Below are 14803 nucleotides of genomic sequence, written 5' to 3'. Positions count from 1 at the left end.
AACTGAAGAATGAATAAACAAATTGTGGTTTATCTACACAACGAATATTACTTGAAACTAAAAAGAAACAATGTACTCATACATGCTGCAACATGGATGAACTCTAAAATCTTTATGCTAAGTGAAAGAAGCCAGACACAAAAGGCCACATATCACATGATTCTATTTACATGAAATATTCAGAAGAGGCAAGACAAAGAGTAGATTAATGGTCTCCAAATGCTGCAGGGAATGGAGGGTGGGGATAACAGCTAAGTGGCTCAGGGTTTCTTTCTGGGGTGACGGAAACTTTCTAAAATTGATTGTGGTGACGGTTACACAACTCTGTAAATATGTTAAAAAAAAACACTGAAACTTACACTTTAAGTGGATGAACTGTATAGTATGTGAATTAGATCTCAATAAAGTTTTTACAAAAATATAAATAGATCCCTTCCTTCAGGGCAAGAATCATGTTTTATTCTTACTTGGTTCTCCACCTTCTGTAAACACAGAAGTCACTGTGGAGATGATGTTTGCTGAACTGAATTTGAGTTCAGTTGACAGCAGATTTGGAGAGGATCTCAGTGCAGGACACCATCCCTCAGGGGGACATGGTCCCGCTATCAGTCAGCAGGGTCCGCAGGGCTCCCCGTCCACCTGCCCAGATTGAGCGGGAAGCTCATTTGGGTGGAGGCTCCTGTCGCTGACTACAGAACAGACTTTCACACATATAAGACCGCTGAAAAAAACCACTGTTTTAACTGGTAAACAAGTCACTCTGAGCAATAAAGTGTACTGGAAACTTCGCATACATACAAAGCAATCAGAGTTACTTTTAAAATAGCAATACCATTCAAAAGAACTAGAAAAGAAAAAAAGGTAACTTTTAGCTAACAATCTAACAATCTATTAATGTTCTTTAATAGACCAATCTAATTTTTAATTGTACAGAGTTGGCTATATGATGTACTACCTAAAACTATGCTACTAGGAGATTGTATTTCAACAAAAGGATCAGAGTTACCCCTATTTGTAAGGAGGTGACTCTTAACTGCACATGGCGTGCCTATCACCAGATGAAGATGAGGACCTCACTATGAAGCCTGGCAAGCCATCTGGACAGGGACTTTTCCTCCTCAAATGTAACATCTGTATTATCAGGGTTTTCTATGCACCTACCTAACACCTTTTTGTCATTTTGTGACTCTGACTAAAATCCCAGCAGATTGCATCTTCTGAAGGAATAGAGGCCCTGCCATAGTTTTTGGTCCTTGTAGAAAGATCCTGAGTAGAGTATGGAACACCTTGGATTAAACTTACATCAGCAAAATAACACCTTTACAATTTATAGGTCACATGTTTCAAAAACTAATCTTTTTTTCTCTTTCTCTGAAGAAGTTCTTTTATCGGTAATCCATGAGAATGTGAGTGCACACCAGGGGTAACTGTAAAGATCAGCACGTGCTGTTCCACTTTCAAGAGACTTAATCGCTCTCAGAAGTACAATTACACACACACACACACACGCACAAAAGCTATGACGAATATAGCAAATACATTTTTTCTGATATGTAATTACAACCATAAAATAAAATTTAATGTAAAAATCTATAGGCATAAATGATGTGTAAAACACAAATTCACTTTAAGTAAAATAACTAGAGCGAACAAATTGTGGAGCCAAATTACTAACAGAAACAAATTATCCAAACAATGTTAATTTCTTACCTTTTCCTATATTTAAACTCTGAATATACATATACAAATATAAAGCCTGTATGACAGATAATATATATAAAATATAATACATAACATATATGTGTATTTCAAGCAGTTGTAGCTCCAGCCTTGTCATAGGGGAGAGAATATCTGAAGATTATGTGGGTTGGTAGGTTTTCCTTTTAAAATCTCATGTTTAATTCCCATTTGTGAACTATCTGAGTGCACAGCATTCTAATTATCCTGTCTCAGGGCTCCTTCTACCCCATGGCCTCAAACCTTTCCTCTCTTGTGCATCTATCCAGGGACTAACATCTCTGGTGCACTCGTGCTTTCCCACACACCTAGAGGTCAGCATGATCACAACTCATCACGAGCTTTAAGCAATTTTGTTTATTGCTCAGCTTTAATTGCCTTCACCCAATTTTTACTCACAGTTCCTTTGCATATATTTTCATTACACTCCACTCTCTTGTTCATACCTTGACTAAGTGGCTAATCTGCTTGAATTTTCATTTTACATTTACTTCCCAAACCAAATGGGAAGCTTCCTGGCATTCAATGAAGGCCACTGTGCAGGGTCAACACCCTGCAGCACCATAAGAGGGGACCCCTTTCTAACATGGTTGAGTCCCCACTAAAGACGAGTAATCATATGGTGGATTAAGGTTTTAAATAACCAAACTTCTTGACTTGTTGTTCATCCTGTTTTTCCTTAGCACTCAGAGCAGCTTTAGATACTCTAATAGGAATAAAAACATTTTAAAAGAGTGGATGACTTTGGGACTTCCCTGGTGGCGCAGTGGCTAAGACTCCATGCTCCCAGTGCAGCCGGCCTGGGTTTGACCCTTGGTCAGGGAACTAGATCCCACATGTATGCTGCAACTAAGAGTTCGCATGCCACAACTAAGGAGCCCCGGAACCGCAACTAAGGAGCCTGCCTGCCACAACCAAGACCTGGTGCAACCAAATAAATAAATATATTTTAAAGTAATGTATTAAAAAAAAAAAGAGTAGATGACTTTAGGAGTACAGACACAAAATTCCTCAATGAAATGTGAGCTAACCAAATAGTGCAGCAACATGTAAGAAAAAATATATTTATACACGCACACACACACACACACACACACACACGAGATTTATCCCAAGAAGACAAGATTGTTTCAACATATAGAAAGCAATAAATATAATGAAACCATATTAATAGAATAAAGGACGACCTTTCATGATAAAACAACTAGGAATAGAAGGGACTTTCCTCAATCTGATAAAGGGCATCCACAAAAAGCTCACAGTAAACATCAAGTTTAATGTGCAAAGATGAAGGGTTCCCCTAGGATCAGGAACAAGAAAAGGATGTCTGATCCTGCCACTATTGTTCAACATGCACTGGGAGGTCTAGACAGAGGATTCAGGAAAGAAAGAAAACGTATTCAGATCGGAAAGGAAGAAGTGAAAGTATCTTTACTTATAGATGACATAATTTCACATATAGAAAATCTTAAGGAACACACACACACACAACTATTAGAGCAAATAAATGAATTCAGAGTATAAGGTCATTGCACAAAAATCAATTGTATTTCTACAAAGTAGCAATGAACAATCCAAAGATGAAATTAAGAAAACAATTCCATTTACAGCATTTAAAAGAACAGACCAAAGACATGACAAGGAAACAACAGACCAATACCCCTTATGAATACAGATACAAAAGTTCTTAACAGAACCGTAGCAAACTGAACTCAACAGCACATTAGAAGGATTATACACCATGAAACAAAGGGGAAGAAAGTCCCACACAATCTTCTCAATAGATGCAGAAAAAGCACTGGACAGAATTCAACACCCTTCTATGATAAAAACGCTCAGAAAACTAGGAGTAAAAGGGAGCTTCCTTAACATGATACGGGGCATTTATGAAAAACCCACAGCTAATATCATACTTGATAGTGAGAGGCTGAAATCTTTTCACCCTAAGATTAGTAAAAAGACAAGAATGCCTACTTTTACCGCTACATTCAACACTGTACTGGAAGTCCTAGCTACCATAATTAGGCAAGACACAAAATTAAAGGCATTCAAATTAGAAATATGAATTTTTTGGAACTTTACTATTTTGATAGGCTACACAATTCTATATGAAAAAATCCCATAGAATCCACACAAAAAACCTACTAGAGCTAATAAACAAATTCAGCAAAATTGCAGACTATGAAATCATTTGTGTTTCTTTATGCCAGAAATAAAAAATTCCAAAAATAAATAAATAAAACAATTCCATTTACAACAGCATCCAAAAGAATAAAATACCAATAAATTTAACCAAGGAGGTAAAAGACCCGTACACCCAAAGTTAAAAAATACTGCTGACAGAAATGAAAGGAGGTCTAAGTAAGTGAAAAGACATCCCATGTTCATGGATTAGAAAACTTAATACCGTTAAGATGGCAACACTCCCTAAAGCAATCTATATTCAACATAACCCTTACCAAAATCCCAATAGTCGTTTCTCCAGAAATTGAAAAGCCAATCCTCAAATTCATAAAGAACTGCAAGGGGCCAGAAATAGCCAAAGCAATCTTGAAAAAGAAGAACAAAGTTGGAGGGTTCACACTTCCAGAGTTCAAAACTGACTAAAAAGCTGCAGTGGTCAAAACAGCACGGTACATATTAGCTAATGCAACAGGACAAGAAAAGGAAATAAAAGATATACCGACTGGGAAGAAAGAAATATAACTTTGTTCACAGAGGTGTAGAATATCCATAAGCATCAACAAAAAAACTCCAAGAACCAATAAGTGATTATAACAAGGTTGCAGGATACAAGGTTAACATATAAAATTCAACTGCTTTCCTATATACCAGCAATGAACTAGTGAAATTTGAAATTAAAAACACAATACCATATACATTAGCACTCAAAATAATAGAATAGTTATAAAATCTAGCAAAATATATGTAAGATCTATATGAGAAAAACCACAAAATGCCACTGAAATAAATCAAAGAACTAAATAAATGGAGAGATATTCCATTTCTGTAATGAGAAAACAGATAAATAACAAGAAAGTCCCTATGTCAGTGTTTAGCTGAGCCACTAAGTTGGCTTGGTGAAGGGGTCTGGCAAGTCTAGGCCCTCATTATTAATTCTCACTTCTTAGGTTTCTGCATTTCTTACATTTAACTCCAAAATTAAGTATATTTAATAACCTAATGGTCAATTAATGAATTAACATTGGTAATAAGTTAAATTACATAGGTGGAAATAGCTAGTTTTAAAAGTCAGTTCACAGGGATTGCACTCATTTTGTTGGATAAAAAAATAGCAATTTTTTAAAATGGCTGCCTAATATGTCTTTATAAACACAGTCCATTTGCATTATGGGGAAGGATGTGCAGATTTCAGACATCTGGGTCCCTTGATGGTCCACAGAATCTTGCACGATATTTTTATCATACACTTTGTATTGAAATGTGGTTTCCATAAACAAAAATAAGAATGGGCATTGCCACTCACACAGAGATGACTTCAAAGAGAATCCAGCCAGTCCACTCACCTTGGGGTGTTATCAGAGTTCTTCCATGCTCCTGACACCAACCAACTGGCTGAACATAAGGACTATTGACATCACACCTGCAAAAACAGGATTCTATTTTAGATCCCATATTAACACCAGAGAAAGAATCCAAGAGTAATGATCATTCTAGATATTAAGAGAAGACATGGAAAATACTATGGCATAGCTAAAATATTTTATAGCCTAAGAGAAACAGAAGTAATTTTAGTTCTATATTTTGTAACCTGAGTGGCCAAACTTCTCTTTTACATAACCTTCTTGAAATTTAAAAGTATTTCTTTAAAAAGTGTTTGACTAGGACCTGAACTGCCAGTGATCTCCCCAGAGAGTGAACATTTTAATAAACCCCTTCTATCACTTCTTGCTAGCAGCAAGGGAAAATATTAATAGGCCAGTCCAAATTTTAATAAGACGGACCAGACTCCATATGCCCACAATTTCCTCCCTCTCCTTTTCAGGAACCCAGACTATACTACCTAAGATACATACAGCAATTAATCCATGCTCTTCTTTAGTTCAAAGAAGAAAATAGCCCCCCTCCTCCCACCATGCACATGAAGAATCACAGCCTCAGGCGGGGACTTGTCAATTATTCAGGATATGCTCTTAAGAAATGCCATAAAAATTATTTTTGCCGTGCCCTCTTCCATATTTCAGGTTTTCACCTAGGAAATCCTTTTAACTCATGCAATGTTAGTTTAATGGCATCGTGAGCATACATTTTCTCTGCTCTTCACAGGCTTTCAAATAATTCACTCCATTCTCCCTGAATCTTCTCTTTTAAAAATATGACAGTCTGAGTTCAACATTTTTCAGGAAAAAAATAATACTGCAAGTTCTTAACTTCCTCTTTACAGAAATGCTTCCCTTACAAACTAGACACAATATAGTGGAGTGCCCTGAACTGGTCACATTATTTCAGATGAGGCCTCATTAGGCAACCTCTCAGAGACGGAAAAAAAACTTTCTCAGGTTCTTTAATTCAACAGTTCATGAGGAAAAGAAGGTAGTGACAAGCCAGCCACTAGATTCCTCACGTTCATTACTATAAGAACAGCAAGAACAGTGACAGTCATGGAATGAATATAAATTCTTAACGGCAAACACGAACACACAAAAATACAACGCACATTGGTGTCTCACCAGTAATCGTAACTATCATCCCAATTGTCAAAATGCACTAGCAAGCGATCTCCAACAATATCTGCTATGGTTGCCACACACACCAAGGAAGGGTTCTTCCTGTCGACAGCCTCCAGCTTCATTCCAACCTGAAATTCCTTAGGCACTGGCCCGTTCTTTTTGTTTGTTTGTTTGTTTGGCGGTACGCGGGCCTCTCACTGTTGTGGCCTCTCCCGTGTGGAGCACAGGCTCCGGACGCGCAGGCTCAGCGGCCATGGCTCATGGGCCCAGCCACTCCGCAGCATGTGGGATCTTCCCGGACTGGGGCACGAACCCATGTCCCCTGCATCGGCAGGCGGACTCTCAACCACTGCGCCACCAGGGAAGCCCCTGGCCCGTTCTAACACGGGGAAGAGGCACAAAGAGAAACAGGACACCAAACAGGACTGAGCCACTGTCAAAACTTCTGTCATGTTTAGCATCAGAAAAGTCCACAGGGTATCAACACTTACACTGCAGAATGAAGTCAGCCAGTAAAAATATTCCAACAGACTGCTACCAAGTGTACATTCATAAAAAAGGAATCCCAGGAAATGAGCTTTTACTCTGTGCTTTTTTCTTCTGTTGTGCAGGTAGGTTTATTTCCCCTTTCATCATCATTTTCCCTCTTCAGTTCATAGAATAATCTGTATTAATTTTAAAATATACTGTTTACTGAATACAGTAATATCAAATAATTTTTCTCTGGTCCCTGTAGGCTTTAGATGGGTGCTATATTTCCAAATACCACTATTTGGAAAAGTTTTAAAGATATCTCTTTAGCACTAAAATTACCACTTATACTTTGATCAAGTGTTGAAATTAGTGGCTTTCTCAACATTTAAGGAACACATGTGCTTATCTATAAATAAATCATAGTTGAAAAAAAAAATGCTTTTTTTAGTACCTGCACATATTTTTTAGTATTAAAAATACTAAGGGAGGGCTTCCCTGGTGGCGCAGTGGTTGAGAGTCCGCCTGCCGATGCAGGGGACACGGGTTCGTGCCCCGGTCTGGGAAGATCCCACATGCCGCGCAGCAGCTGGGCCCGTGAGCCATGGCTGTTGAGCCTGTGCGTCCGGAGCCTGTGCTCCGCAACGGGAGAGGCCACAACAGTGAGAGGCCCATGTAACGCAAAAAAAAAAAAAAAAAAAAATACTAAGGGCTATGATTTATAATAACATGACAATGATAAAGCCCCACTTTTCCTGTAGCTATAATTAGCCAGGCCTGGGATTTAGAAAATATACACACAATATCCAGGGACTACTTCTTTACTATCTATACTGGACCCTGATTTTTGGTTTCCTTTAGCACATTACTTTTCTTAAAGCATTTTCACATTTCTCTAACTCTCTTCCTTGATACGAGTCTATGAAACATGTTGGACAGTTGTGGAACACTGATTCAAGAGCAGGACACTGAAGCCTGGGGAAGGGGGCGGGGGGTGGGGACTGTCCTCAGGGGACACAGCCAGCAGGTGGTGGGGCCTCCCTGGCTCCAGGCTTCCTGCCCCTCCGTGGTGTGTGGCCTCACCTGGGCCCAGAGGAGGCGGGGCTGCGACTTTTTCTCCTTCTCTCCTGAACACCTGTTAGGCTGCTGGGACACAGAGGGTGAGTGTGTTCCACCCAAATCCTCACACACCCTTCGAATCTATATGAACCGTCACCCTCTTTTTCATTACACATAAATACAACTGGACCAGGTACAGTCAAAGTCCACCTGGCATATCATCAGGTCTCAAAGCATCAAACCAAATTTAAACGACTAACTCACTAGAAGCAAAAAGAAACACCTTCTAAAAGGCATTTTAAATTTTAGCCAGCTTTACATGTAAAGTTTTCTACTCTCTCCATCTAATTATTTAATTGTATGTTTAAAAGAAAAACAAATATGCCCATAGGAAACTGACAAATCTAGTGAGAAAAGTCATAGGAAGCTAAGGATTCTTAAAAGATTAAAATACAACATAATACATAGTGAATTTTAAGAAATTTAAGTTGAAGTAAAAATCTGATTTATACTATGGAAGAAAATACTTACAGAATTTCTGTTTCTGAATAATTTCTTGGGAGCATTTTGCAATTTGCAGGCCTTCAAGTAATCCATCCAAACAAATTTATCTTTTCTATAACCTAAAAAAACGTACGGACTATTCAAAATACCCACAAGATGTAACCATGTGCATAATAAATGTATCAATACTATTCTTATTCAGTTTTCTGCCATAAATTCAACGTCCTTTAGCAGACACAAAAGATTTATATTAAAATCTCTAAACTGTTTCAGTGCTGTTTTAATGTATGGAATTCCAAACTGTTGAGTTTGATTTCCCACCATGCATGTCATTCCCTACAAAACTCATTCAAGTATGGAATCAGTACGCTGGTGGCCTGACAGGAGTCAGCCACGTCCCCGAGGCCAGCGTGGGCCTGATGTTAAGCAGCCCCAGGGGAGCCAGACACTGCAGGGGCGACAGAACCGCCCCCCAGGCCACATGGCAGCTCCAGCTTTCTGCCCTTGTCTTTACAGGCTTCCCAATAAAATGCCTGACCCTCCCGTCCATGTGCCCTAAAGCAGCTCCTGTGGGAGCTGGCCCAGGCTCAGGTAATACTCAGATTGAGTGTCACACTCAGAATAGACGTCAAACTCCTTGCCCGGCCTTCAAGGCCACGGCGACACCTCTCACTTATCTCCTCCCTCCTGGCCCTTGCCTCTCCGCTCCAGCGCTCCTGTGATTCCTGGTCTGTGCCACACCTGCTGCTGGGCTCTGATACGTGCTCCTCCGCAGGGAGCCACCTGGCTGTCTCTGTTGTGCATCCGTCCAGGCATCTGTCAGACGTCACACCCCAGGACTGTCTTCACCTCGCTTATTGCAAGGGCAGCCCTGGGACCCCACTCAGCGCTCCACGCCTGTCGCTGCTAGACACGCACCTTTCTCTCTGTTTATTCTCCTCCTCCCCTCTGGAATGAAAGCCCCATGGAGACAGAGACAGTTTCCTTTATTCACTGCTCTGTCCCCAGGGCCTGCACACAGGAAGGGCTCCACGAACACCTACCACCCACGGGGTGAATGAGCCTGGGGCCTGTTCCAACCTCCCTGAAACCCAGCAATCTCAGGGGACCCTGCTGCCAGCCTCAGGGGTGGATCCCAGAGGACACCCTGAGCTGCTTCCTAAGAATAAAATGACTATACAGTGACTCGAGAAGTTGCCACGGTCAGCCAGGAGTCTAACACCCAAGCAGGAGACCTTATATACAAATTTGCTGGTCGAGGAAACAGGCCCACTGGCATCCCAACCTATGAATCCTCACCTCACTAGCAGACAGCAGGTAAGAAGGGTTTCAGTCATGTCTGCCAACCCAGTTCCTCTCCCACATAACAAAAGACAAAGAAGAGATTTTTAATTCCCATGGAAAGAAAACAGTGAATTTTTCACTTTCATAGTTCCCTGTGCTCTATGATTTCTGCTTGAAACAAATGATATACAGTGAATCAAGTTTCCTCACTGTACAGCATCACTGATTAAGTGAAATATTTTATTTCAACTGTAATTTAAACATTAGTTTCTTCATTCCTTATAAAGTTTAATAAACTTTATGTAAGATAAAATGCTCTCATGAGATTTTACTTCTGCCCTATGTACCTCGGAATATCTGACCTAAACAGTCTTTGATGCTTTTCCTTAAAGACATTTATTTATTTCTAACAGTGATATCCTTGTAGTCTTACTGCTTTTTGTGGATCAAACTTTCATTTTGAAAATCAATTCACACCAGGCTCTCTTGTTAGTATTTCATTAAAAAGATGACTGTCTTTTCCTCCTGACTTACCCTTAGGGATGTGTAATTCATGTTTGGTCTTTTCACACCATCCTACGGGATGAATGTCAGGGGAACCAGCGTTAGTCCAAAAATCATAGCAGCTTAAATAACCGTCAAAATGAAGTCTGAGACGGTAACCACACACCTGCAAAACAGAATGTTTACAATCGTTCATTAAGCATGCATTTGAAGTGTACACAAAATTAACAAAATATTCATTTATTCTGTCAACACCATCAATATATATGAAACAATCCTTACATCCAAATGTCTTATACTAAAGAACAAATTCATAGATGAATCTGGATAAGACAAATGCTGACAAACTAGACACTATCTTTCAAGTATCAAAAATTTTTCTGCAAAAAAACTATCCTTTTACTCAGTCTAGGAATCTGCGGTCAATTTACATAACCATTAATCGACAAGTTTGTTTATTTGTTCATTCAATACCTAGCAAATATTCCTTTCAGAAACCCCATCTCCTGCTGTCTGGCTTGGATTCATATCCCAAAACAGTGTAACCTAAAGTACACAGCAAAAACCAAAATGGGTATGACCTTATTTAACTTAACATATGGATCCAGCATACTCAATAAAGAAAATAATAAAACAGTCTGAGAAACACATCTCCTAGACACGCTATACAAGTTCAATAACTATAATCATTCAGTAAATTAAGTGAATAGTGTTTTCTATGTTTGATGTTATTCGAAATACTGAGGTCTTTTATCAATTTAATAACATAAAATGTTTACTAAATATTATATAAGCCATTTACTTTATCAATGGCTCCTCACCCTATATAATTTTCATAAAATTCATGTATTTATATAAATATATAATTCATAAGCATGGATTTTTTCATATACATTTCTCATTAGTTCAGATAAAACTTGAATAATTGTCTCTTTTAACAGACAAAAGCAACATTGTGGGATTCACTGATTTTATCAACCTCAGGTGAAAACTATTTACCAATTAAATCAAAAGTAACCACTAGTAATGAGAAACTTATTAGAAAATTAATCTTCAGAGAAGAAAAAAATTTCATTAAAGAACGTACTTCACCCATCACTGAATAAAATAAATCCATAATGTACTTGGACTTGTTTATAACACAAAGTACTCGTCATTCTCTAGAAAATTCTCTCCTGTCACTGTAATTAGCCCAAGACAATAGCACTATTTCTTACCTCAGCTACAGAAAGCACACAAAACACAGATGGATGACGGGGGTCAATGCCTTCTAATCTCATTCCAACCTGAAAACCATTTTCACGCTCCGGAAAGGACTGGTCCTAGGAAATTTCATGATATAAGATTAATCACTGAAATATCTTCACTGTTTGATATTAAAACACTTGGTGTCTCTATGCACACAATCATACAAGTTTGGAAGCTCAATAATATAACCAAAGATAGAAGCCTGCTCTTGGAGATTTTGCCCTCAAAGATGGCTTGATCGGTTGTACATTCCTTGACATAGTTCATCTGCCAAACTCTATGTCCTGTGAACTCCCCATCTACTCCTTTGGCCCATTTTTCCTTAATGATCTGAAGGAGCTCTTCCTGTACTCTGGACACAATCCTTTGTTGATTATGATGGTTACTTAGTCCCAATCTGTAACTTACTTGGCTTTTCACTTTGTTTATGATGACTGTGGAGAATTTTATTTTAAGGTAATAAAATATATCGGCTATTTCCTGTACAGTTGGCACATCTAGCCTATGAAATCCCTTGCAACACTGAAGTTACATAGATATTCTCCTACTGTTATTTTATTTTTTAACATCTTTATTGGAGTATAATTGCTTTACAATGGTTAGTTTCTGCTTTATGACGAAGTGAATCAGTTATACATATACACATGTCCCCATATCTCTTCCCTCTTGCATCTCCCTCCCTCCCACACTCCCTATCCCACCCCTCTAGGTGGTCACAAAACACCGAGCTGATCTCTCTGCGCTATGTGGCTGTTTCCCACTAGCTATCTATTTTATGTTTGGTACTGTATATATGTCCATGCCTCACTTTGTCCCAGCTTACCCTTCCGCCTCCCTGTATCCTCAAGTCCTTTCTCTAGTAGGTCTGTGTCTTTATTCCCATCTTGTCCCTAGGTTCTTCTGACCATTTTTTTTCTTTTTTAGATTCCATATATATGTGTTAGCATATGGTATTTTTCTCTTTCTGACTTACTTCACTCTGTATGACAGACTCTAGGTCCATCCACCTCACTGCAAATAACTCAGTTTTGTTCCTTTATATGGCTGAGTAATATTCCACTGTATATATGTGCCACATCTTCTTTATCCATTCATCTGTTGATGAACACTTAGGTTGCTTCCATATCCTGGCTATTGTAAATAGAGCTGCAATGAACATTTTGGTACATGACTCTTTTTTTTTTTTTTTTTTTTTTTTTTTTTTGCGGTAGGCGGGCCTCTCACTGTTGTGGCCTCTCCCCTTGCAGAGCACAGGCTCCGGATGCGCAGGCTCAGCAGCCATGGCTCACGGGCCCAGCCGCTCCGCGGCATGTGGGATCTTCCCAGACCAGGGCACGAACCCGTGTCCCCTGCATCGGCAGGCGGACTCTCAACCACTGCGCCACCAGGGAAGCCCGATGACTCTTTTTGAATTATGGTTTTCTCAGGGTATATGCCCAGTAGTGAGATTGCTGGGTCATATGGTAGTTCTATTTTTAGTTTTTAACAAACTTCCATACTGTTCTCCATAGTGGCTGTATCAATTTACATTCTCACCAACAGTGCAAGAGGGTTCCCTTTTCTCCATACCCTCTCCAGCATTTGTTTGTAGATTTTTTGATGATGGCCATTCTGACCTGTGTGAGATGATATCTCATTGTAGTTTTGATTTGCATTTCTCTAATGATTAATGATGTTGAGCATTCTTTCATGTCTTTGTTGGCAATCTGTATATCTTCTTTGGAGAAATGTCTATTTAGGTCTTCTGCCCATTTTTGGATTGGGTTGTTTGTTTTTTTGATATTGAGCTGAATGAGCTACTTGTAAATTTTGGAGATTAATCCTTTGTCAGTTGCTTCATTTGCAAATATTTTCTCCCATTCTGAGGGTTGTTTTTTGGTCTTGTTTATGGTTTCCTTTGCTGTGCAAAAGCTTTTAAGTTTCATTAGGTCCCATTTGTTTATTTTTGTTTTTATTTCTATTTCGCTAGGAGGTCGGTCAAAAAGGATCTTGCTGTGATTTATGTCATAGAGTGTTCTGCCTATGTTTTCCTCTAAGAGTTTGATGGAGCCTGGCCTTACATTTAGGTCTTTAACCCATTTTGAGTTTATTTTTGTGTATGGTGTTAGGGAGTGTTCTAATTTCATTCTTTTACATGTAGCTGTCCAGTTTTCCCAGCACCACTTATTGAAGAGGCTGTCTTTTCTCCATTGTATATTCTTGCCTCCTTTATCAAAGATAAGGTGACCATATGTGCATGGGTTTACCTCTGGGCTGTCTATCCTGTTCCATTGATCTTTATTTCTGTTTTTGTGCCAGTACCATATTGTCTTGATTACTGTAGCTTTGTAGTATAGTCTGAAGTCAGGGAGCCTGATTCCTCCAGCTCCATTTTTCGTTCTCAAGATTGCTTTGGCTATTCAGGGTCTTTTGTGTTTCCATACAAATTGTGAAATTTTTTGATCCAGTTCTGTGAAAAATGCCAGTGGTAGTTTGATAGGGATTGCATTGAATCTGTAGATTGCTTTGGGTAGTAAAGTCATTTTCACAATGTTGATTCTTCCAATCCAAGAACATGGTATATCTCTCCATCTACTTGTATCATCCTTAATTTCTTTCATCAGTGTCTTATAATTTTCTGCATACAGTTCTTTTGTCTCCTTAGGTAGGTTTATTCCTAGATATTTTATTCTTTTTGTTGCAGTGGTAAATGGGAGTGTTTTCTTAATTTCACTTTCAGATTTTTCATCATTAGTGTACAGGGATGCAAGAGATTTCTGTGCATTAATTTTGTATCCTGCTACTTTACCAAATTCATTGATTAGCACTAGTAGTTTTCTGGTAGCATCTTAGGATTCTCTATGTATAGAGAATGTCATCTGCAAACAGTGACAGCTTTACTTCTTCTTTTCTGATTTGGATTCCTTTTATTTTTCTTCTTTGATTCCTGTGGCTAAAACTTCCAAAACTCTGTTGAATAATAGTGGTGAGAGTGGACCTCCTTGTCTTGTTCCTGATCTTAAAGGAAATGCTTTCAGTTTTTCACCATTGAGAACGATGTTGGCTATGGGTTTGTCATATATGGCCTTTATTATGTTGAGGTAAGTTCCCTCTATGCCTACTTTCTGGAGGGTTTCTATCATAAATTGGTGTTGAATTTTGTCAAAAGGTTTTTCTGCATCTATTGAGATGATCATATGGTTTTTCTCCTTCTATTTGTTAATATGGTTTTATCACATCGATTGACTTGCATACATTGAAGAATCCTTGCATTCTTTGGATTAATGCCACTTGATCATGGTGTATGATCCTTTTAATGTGCTGCT

At 38.8% G+C, this 14803-nt stretch overlaps 1 protein-coding gene across 1 annotated transcript in view; it reads right to left on the bottom strand.

Annotated features, from left to right (window-relative positions):
• Window positions 1-14803, bottom strand: part of L3MBTL4 (L3MBTL histone methyl-lysine binding protein 4) — a gene marked incomplete at its 3' end in the record, with an annotated part of 382269 nt that overhangs the window by 260356 nt on the left and 107110 nt on the right. The window contains 5 exon segments of the mRNA XM_081252127.1: window positions 5265-5341; window positions 6429-6583; window positions 8490-8581; window positions 10281-10416; window positions 11468-11572. Coding sequence (XP_081108253.1) covers window positions 5265-5341; window positions 6429-6583; window positions 8490-8581; window positions 10281-10416; window positions 11468-11572 — 565 coding nt within the window.

Source organism: Mesoplodon bidens (genome assembly GCF_964165515.1).
Source record: "Mesoplodon bidens genome assembly, chromosome: 13".
NCBI classification, from domain to species: domain Eukaryota; kingdom Metazoa; phylum Chordata; class Mammalia; order Artiodactyla; family Ziphiidae; genus Mesoplodon; species Mesoplodon bidens.
The sequence above is the reverse complement of the archived record's forward strand: the minus strand, read 5'-3'. Positions and strand labels throughout refer to the sequence as shown.